The sequence below is a fragment of the Salvelinus fontinalis genome, chromosome 28 (assembly GCF_029448725.1).
Source record: "Salvelinus fontinalis isolate EN_2023a chromosome 28, ASM2944872v1, whole genome shotgun sequence".
Classification (NCBI taxonomy): Eukaryota; Metazoa; Chordata; class Actinopteri; order Salmoniformes; family Salmonidae; genus Salvelinus; species Salvelinus fontinalis.
In genome coordinates, this window is record NC_074692.1 from 10,156,934 (window position 1) to 10,164,616 (window position 7,683).

General features: G+C 40.7%; 1 protein-coding gene across 2 annotated transcripts; it reads right to left on the reverse strand.

Moving 5' to 3' along the window:
- Positions 1–607: 607 nt before the first annotated feature.
- On the reverse strand, positions 608–6,299 carry LOC129826105 (LIM/homeobox protein Lhx6-like). Of its 2 annotated transcripts, none has more exons than XM_055886430.1 (8): positions 5,835–6,299; positions 4,419–4,601; positions 4,093–4,214; positions 2,880–3,100; positions 2,533–2,633; positions 2,217–2,312; positions 1,872–2,052; positions 608–1,642 (listed from the first exon to the last, which is right to left on the reverse strand). In XM_055886430.1, the coding sequence occupies exons 1-8, from the start codon at positions 5,910–5,912 to the stop codon at positions 1,560–1,562; spliced, it is 1,065 nt and encodes a 354-aa protein (XP_055742405.1). In that variant the 5' UTR covers positions 5,913–6,299; the 3' UTR covers positions 608–1,559. The 2 variants fall into 2 exon arrangements, with proteins under 2 accessions (XP_055742405.1, XP_055742403.1); XM_055886428.1 differs by lacking the exon at positions 5,835–6,299 and adding an exon at positions 4,970–5,454.
- Positions 6,300–7,683: the final 1,384 nt, after the last annotated feature.

The window sequence follows — 7,683 nt, forward strand, 5'->3', positions numbered from 1 at the left end:
ACTGACTGGGGTCGCTAACAAAGGAAACGGTCAAGACTATATTTTCCTGAGTTCATTATTCAGTTTTTTTGCCACAAATGCAGCTTGAGTGCTGCCAATCAATACAACAATTTCAGATTAACACAGTTAAATGGACATATGGAATTAAACAGAGTGCTAGATCAATACTATCCACAGAGTTAAACGCTTTGAATGGTTCTTGCCATCGGATTGATTGTTGCGGACGTTAAACACATAGGGAATAAATTGGGGACCCTCAACCTGTAGCATGATCATTACATACCTATGAATATTGCTGATAAATACAGGTTATAAAGGATACTTGGCCTTTACTGGGTGGCCTGATGGATTTAATGTTGTTCAATGAGTGTAAGGTGCTTCTATCAGCGGGGTGAGTGGGTGGGTGGATGTGTGCATGCGCATTTGTGAAATAATAAGTTCAAGTGTGTATTTTATCTTCAGCACAGCGTTCTCCCTATTACACAAGGTGATTGGACTTAAATCCTTAACGTAAGATTGCGGCACTTAAATCCTTCATGTATTGCTGAAAAACCAAAGTGTTTTATTTCTATGTGAATTCACGTGAAATTATCTGTTTTTCAACCGATCTATTTTTCCAACACTCTTTTAGGCACATTTTATTACATCGGTAAAATATGTACAATTTACAATAAATTATTTCTTTAATTTGAAAGCATTTTTAAAAGTGCTTCTAGGTGAAGTATCTTTTTTTAAATAAATAAATGGACACAAGCTTTCCATTTCACGAGCGAAATAAGTAAACACAACACACAAGACCGCCTCTCTCTAAACACACAAGATCAGAAGAGTCTTCATCCTCACCTTACACAGGAATATGTAGTCCATGCATGGGAGGGTTTTATACAGGAAAACAAGCAGACGGAGTAACAGGAAAAAAGTCATATTTAAAACGAATGGAATTGAAACATAAAATACCTTCAGTACTATAAGTTGATGAATAAGACAATGAGAAATCTGAATCCGCAGTGAGTGAATTGATATGTTCTGTTGGAAGAGTCTTCCTGTTCCCAACCCTGGTCCTGGAGATCCAACTCATTCCCTGTCAAGCAATTGGTAGTGTAATCTGGTCCTGGAGATCCAACTCATTCCCTGTCAAGGAATTGGTAGTGTAATCTGGTCCTGGAGATCCAACTCATTCCCTGTCAAGGAATGGGTAGTGTAATCTGGTCCTGGAGATCCAACTCATTCCCTGTCAAGGAATGGGTAGTGTAATCTGGTCCTGGAGATCCAACTCATTCCCTGTCAAGGAATGGGTAGTGTAATCTGGTCCTGATGATTACCACATTTGTATTGAACTGGGATGTTTTTCCAACAACGATCTAAAGTCGAGCTGCCTTTATAAAACCGTCCATCCATTTGAATATGTGATATCTCCACCTTGGCATACTATGGAGACAGTAAAAGTCCTCTTGTATAGTAAAATGGAAGAGACAAATGTTGAACTGTTCTCAAAGTTTTGGGATGGAAAGGTCCGCGAGGGAGACGGCTTGTGGAGGAGGTGGTCTCAGGGGTATTACTTAGTGGCTGATGGGCAACTGTGGTAAGGTCATGCCTGGGTGGATGAGGTGGTTAGGGGAGGACAGCATCGAGAAGGGATGACCTGTGCACAGGAAGCAACAGAAATATATATTTTTATTAAATGCAATAAGACTAAATACATCGCACAAGAAGCCATATGTGATGTGACGTGAACTGAAATACACTATGGGCAGAATCATATCTTTGATAATGTTAATTGGCAGAGTAAAAAATTCGAAAATTCTGTTAGAGCTAAAGTCACCTCAATGTACATGTATGTTTTGTCCATCGAGAGGGAGTAACCAACTCACTGTCTATATATCCATGCAGAGCCAGCAGGTGTGGTCTGTCAGGACTGCTGAAGGGGGAGTAGAGGTTGTCTGGCAGTGGGGGGGGGATTCTGGAGTGGGGGTAAGGGGCGCCCTGGAGGTGACCGTTGTGCTGGGGGGGAGGATGCTTTTTATGCCTTGCTCTGCAGTTTTGAAACCAAACCTATTGAAAATGTAACATTACTAAAGATCATTGAATGGTGTATGCAAGAAGTAATCTGGTAAAGATGAATTATTTGATCATATTGTCTATTTTATTACATCATTCATTCATTTTCAATATGTCTAACAACATTACACCCACTAGTTTGATATTATCATACATACTTGTATGACCCGTCTGCTCAGTCCTGTCATGTCTGCCAGCTTCTGTAAGGTCTGGGTATCAGGGTTGTTGTCTTGGTAAAACTGAGACTGCATCACCTGAGAACACACCGAGCAAACTCAGTCATGAAGCTACATATTCAGCTGTATATTCACTGAATCAAGCAAATTCAGTCAGCCATTCACATTCATCTGAATTATGGAAAATGTAATACTAAAACTATATCACCCTGTCACTCCGTCCGTCTCGCTCTGTCACACACAAATACTGCGCATACTTTCACAGACACTCACACACATAAACACACACCTACCGTACCTGTAGCTGCTCAGCGCTGAAGGAAGTGCGTGCTCTCTTGGCTGGTTTGGGTTGGCCATCCTGATCAGAGGGCAAGGCTCCCTCTAAAGTGAGACCTGTCCCTAAGTCCCAGGAACAAGAAGGAAAGAAACATCACCACACAGTTTAATATTGTTCACTTTATAACTAACCTGAAAGAGATCATACACATGCAATTTGTGCAGGTGCTGGATATCGAACACTAAATTCCTCGGGGTAAGACATGTATGACACAAATTATGTCTGAATTCTTCCCCAATACAGTTTCCCACAGGGACGAATCCTAACTTGAGAATATCCCATACATGGCTCATATTTGGGTACCCTACCGTTCTCCGCCGCTCTCTGGAGGTTCTCCACCATGGTGTCGTAGTGGGCCCGACACAGCACCCTGCCCTCCACCAGACCAAACTCCTCCCCCGTGGACAGCTGCCTCTTACAGGAGTAGCAGGCGAAGCAGGCCAGGTGGTACACACTGCCCCGCGCCCGCCGTACCCAGTCAGTGGCATACACCTGGCGCCCGCACTGGCTACACTTGGTGCCAAACCTACTATGATGAGACAGAGAGGAGAAGGGGACATTTTTAGTCGTCTTTCACTGCTACTAGTTAAAGTAAATGTGTAATCAACGGAAATGTTGTGCAGGCCAGAAATAGAAAGAAACTCTTATTATAAAAGATTATAAACAGCATTGCTTTTCCAATCTAATTTCACTTTAGTCAAATATAACTGAGCCTACTGTTAATTAAAACAATAATAGCAACAGCAATAGGATAACAATAGCAATATAAATATAGAATAATGATAATATAGCAATAAATAGTGTTTAATTAGTTGGCATGCTACAAATAGCCTATAGACCGCCAGTGTATGACGAAAATTTGAACTTTCTGTGAGTGAGAAAAATAGCCCTTGATAAATTAAACAGTATTTTAGCAATCGCCCTGGTCGAAGGAGGGAATGATGACTTGATAAATGAAGAACAACGAAAACGAATAGCTTAAATGTAGTGATCTCAAAGTTGTAAGAATCATGATTGAGAGTAAAATTTTTGATAATGTCCACCACATTATCAGTAAAGGCAATAATTTTAATATATCTAAAGAGAAACATTCCGAAGTACCTTTGACGAAAAATGGGTATTGGGTGTAAAAGTGTGCGTATTTATGATGTTAAAAATGGACTATGGGTTTATTCGGATAGCCTTGTTAACATATTTGTTTTTGCTTTAATAAAGGTAATGCGTGTCTATGAATTGGTGTGATTTAGACGTTACAACGATACAAAAAAACAGTCCAATCCTGTTTACTTGCCCCGAGACATAACGAAACACTTGTCTTGACACAATGTATTTTTTGGTTAAAAAAAATCTATATACCAACGGAACAGATTATAAATAGGATAGGCTCAGTATGGTCGATCTTAAACCATCTCCCTGCAATAAGATGTGATAAGTAATCCATTGTTTGTAAACATTAGAGCCAAACATAGAATATACAGCAGCCTTAATTTTATGGAAAACAAATAGCAAAACTTACCCTACCTGAAATAATCCAATTTGCAAAAGATTTCTTTGTTTTTGATGTAGCAGCTATTGTGCTGACGTAATGATACTCTGCAGACTGAACACTCCAGACATCCCACGTGCCAATTCAAATTATTCACCTGCCATGAGAAATAAATACTCGTAGTAATAATAATAATGATAATAAAATAATAATTTGTTTGGTGTACTTATTTTATAAAATGGAAGTAACTTGAAAGATTATGCAAATATGCAGGCAACTTGTGAGGAAGAAATAGGTTTGAAATTGAATCGTAAATGATACTTGATTTGACCGGTGTAATAAAAGGCATTATAATGCTTACCTTCAGTAGGTATCTGTCTTGGATCTCTGTGCCGCAGCTGGCACACTGGTTTTTCCCGGTGGAACGAACCGGCGTCGGGGAGGCCAGGATCGGAGGCGAGCACATAGACGGTGTTACCGGAGGACTGGGCAGGAAAGGAGCCTCTACTTTCACATCCTCGTGAAGCTCCCCGTCGGAGTGAGACTGAGGTTTGGGATAGATTTTTCATGTCATAACCTTATAGCGACCTGGATGCAAGGTAAAAGGCCTATAGACTCGTATGAATTACAGGACACATGGCACCGTACAGGACAAGCCCTCATAGGTTACAAGAAAACAAGCATTGTATAGAGTAGGCCTAAATGCAAAAAAAGAATCGAATGAAATGAGCTTACTACAACATTATGCTACTGAAAACAAAACTTCAAAGGCCTGTCACAAAAGTAAACTATGAAAATGTGGTTGGGAAATGAAAAAAGGGTGTCCAAGTTCGGCCAAGTCTCCTATGATCATGTCGAAGTTCCTATTTTGATTAAATAAAATCGTTAATGTCTTATGTTTTAATAACTCACCATTATGAAGCTATTCTGTTTGTGGAAAAACAGCCGTGTAGATGAAGCCTGGAGCTGCGACTGAAGTCTGCTCTGCGCCCTGCTCTGCTTTGCGCTTTCGGCTATGCATCCCTACCAGCCCATACCTCAAGCTATATCCGGTGCAAAACAATGAATAATACTTTCTCAGGCATTTAAATCCTGGCAACAAAAGATAATTTTGATGAAGCAATTAGAATTAGGATTTATTTTCCCCTTTATGTACAACCCGTAGGTTACCTCCTAAAATAATCGCATAGCCTAATAGTTCCCATGCAATCGAAAACACTGAAAAGATGGACTACCTGCAATTAGTGATGGCTTCAAATGCTCGAGATTAGAGGCAGCCAGGGTGTCAATTTCAACTGTCAATCAGAGAAGGCATCGCGCCACCAGAAGAATTGCATATTTTAATTTTAATAGCCGTAATCGAAAATCGAATTTCTGTACACAAGACTAGGATGTGAAGAGGCTCTTGAACGTCGCACTATTCATAGGAGACAATGTACATAACTTGCAACATAAAGGAGCGTGATTGTCTCGGCTTCGCTTATGATAGGCCACTTGAAGCTCTCTTGGTGATTATAACGGTATTCAAGAGTGCCAAAAATCTGGGTTTGGGTGGGATTCAGAATCCATTTTGGCCTTCGTTTAAACGAAATTACGCTAGCACAAATGTGAAATATCTATATAATTGTCATTAAACATAGGCTGGAGCGTGGAGAACAAAAAGACAATCCGCTAGGATATTTCAGAGAGCAGCGCAAGCAAATAAGTATTCACTTGTAATGAGTCGATAGCCTATAGAGCATAGGCACATTTTCAAATTATATGTCATGTGATGTACCTGATCAACGAAAACATTGTCCAATAAAACTTTGTTCTTCTCTGGGTGTGGGGACAGAGCTTCATTTTTCCAGTACATGCAGGAGACCCGTTAACACTGTTAAGAGGCAGGCGGTATCCAAATCGGTTCCGGGATGGGTTCAGTAGCGAATTATGATTTTACTCATGAAAAATTACAAACAGCAAAATGCATTTTCCCTGGCTCGAAACTCCCTAAATATAAGTTGAATTATCTAGGACAGTTAGCCTTTTTTGTTTAGTTTACTGTCACTGCCTGTTAGTGTTTATTTCCAAGATACAGTTCTTTACATTGTGTTGTTGAAGCTGCAGCCACTTTCTGAATTAGTCCAAATCGAGTGAGCCGTGGCGTGCGATGTATCGGCATGCGCTGAGTTGGGTAGGCCTATCCCGCGCGCTCTCCTCTGTGTCAATCGGTGCGTTCAAGAAATTCAGCGACCGGTGTCCATTCAAGAAAGCTCTTGAGCGGCTGGGGACGGGCAATAACTGGTCCTTCAGGCACTCCCCCTCCACCTCTTCAAAATGGAAGTTACTCCCCGTCTGCTTTGAGAAGAATAGGAATAGGTGGGTGGCAAAAAGAGCAGAATTCTGATTTTTTTTGCATACAACAGGAGCATAAATATGAGATATACAGTTGATTAAATAAATACCATTATGTAAAATTCAAAAATGTGGCTTTAGAAAAATGTAGAACATGGTTTTTCACATTCACATTGTGTGCAGTAGGCCTACTTGTGATGATTTGAGGGTTGAATCAGTTGAATGCTTACATTCTTGCTAACCCGAAAGATACTGAAAATGTTCAAATACACATAATATCAAACACAAAATCTAGGTCTACTTATTTGGTCTGGTTTCTTACATTTAAAAATCTCTCAATATACGTGGACATGTCAGAAGTGTGCGTGTGTTCCATCAAAGTATGCCTCCCCATAAAACCATGTCCAGGACATCTTTCATGTCCAGAGAACACACTGCAAACAGTGTTCAACGTGTTTGTGAAGACATTAAGTGCTCCTTGGAGGTATGATTTGTTGCACATCGGGATTGTTTCAGGAACCTCCATTGATTTAGGCCTGCTTACTTGTTCTGAAAGAAAAGAAACAACGGTGATTATGCATGAACCGGGGGAGCGTCATTGTCCAGAGTGTTACAACAATATATTCAACTGTGTCAACTCAGGGGAGTGTCACTTTCCCAGACTCCACCTGCAAGCCATCCATGCAGCTCTGTAATGGCACAGCATGGGATTGTCAGTAACAGGCTTCTGCTGTCTCCTTCAGTCCCTCTATATTATGAAGGAGAATATTCATGCAATTAACTGTAACCTATGATCCTACTGTCATACATTCAAATAGAATAGATGATTCTCTCTTTTCTGTTTAGTCATTCTGTAGCCTCGGAAATCCCAGACCTATGCTGGAACATGGTTCACATTGTGGGAGGCAACCCATCTGCCTAGAGAGACTAATCATTCTACACTGCATCAATTTCTTTGTGTTTGCTTCTTCAGCTGCTGCTCTAAGGACTTACCGTAAATCAAACTAAATGATGAAGTGTGTTAAGATTGGCTGTAACCTCAGATAGTAGGAAAGTTCGCCGATGGCGATGTATCACCTGCTGCATCCTGTGCTGTTCTGGGGATGTATGAGATGAGGTGCAGCGACAAGACCATTGTTCCTGTTGCCCTGCCTTTCCGCTAGGTAGAATACATCGGTTCATGTTCCACACAGAAAATAAGTGTTCAGTACCCCACCTCAAAAACATCAACCTGCACTACACATGCTGAAGCCATCACAGTCACTGAATAGGCCCCAGTGGACAGTCCATGG

Excerpts from the sequence above, each read along its gene's own strand:
- LOC129826105 (XM_055886430.1), bottom strand. The coding sequence starts at position 5,912 with ATGTACTGGAAAAATGAAGCTCTGTCCCCACACCCAGAGAAGAACAAA. Across the intron at positions 3,101-4,092 it reads TGCAAATTGGATTATTTCAG|TAGGTTTGGCACCAAGTGTA; the intron begins GTAGGGTAAGTT and ends GTCTCATCATAG. Across the intron at positions 2,634-2,879 it reads CCAGAGAGCGGCGGAGAACG|GGACAGGTCTCACTTTAGAG; the intron begins GTAGGGTACCCA and ends CCTGGGACTTAG.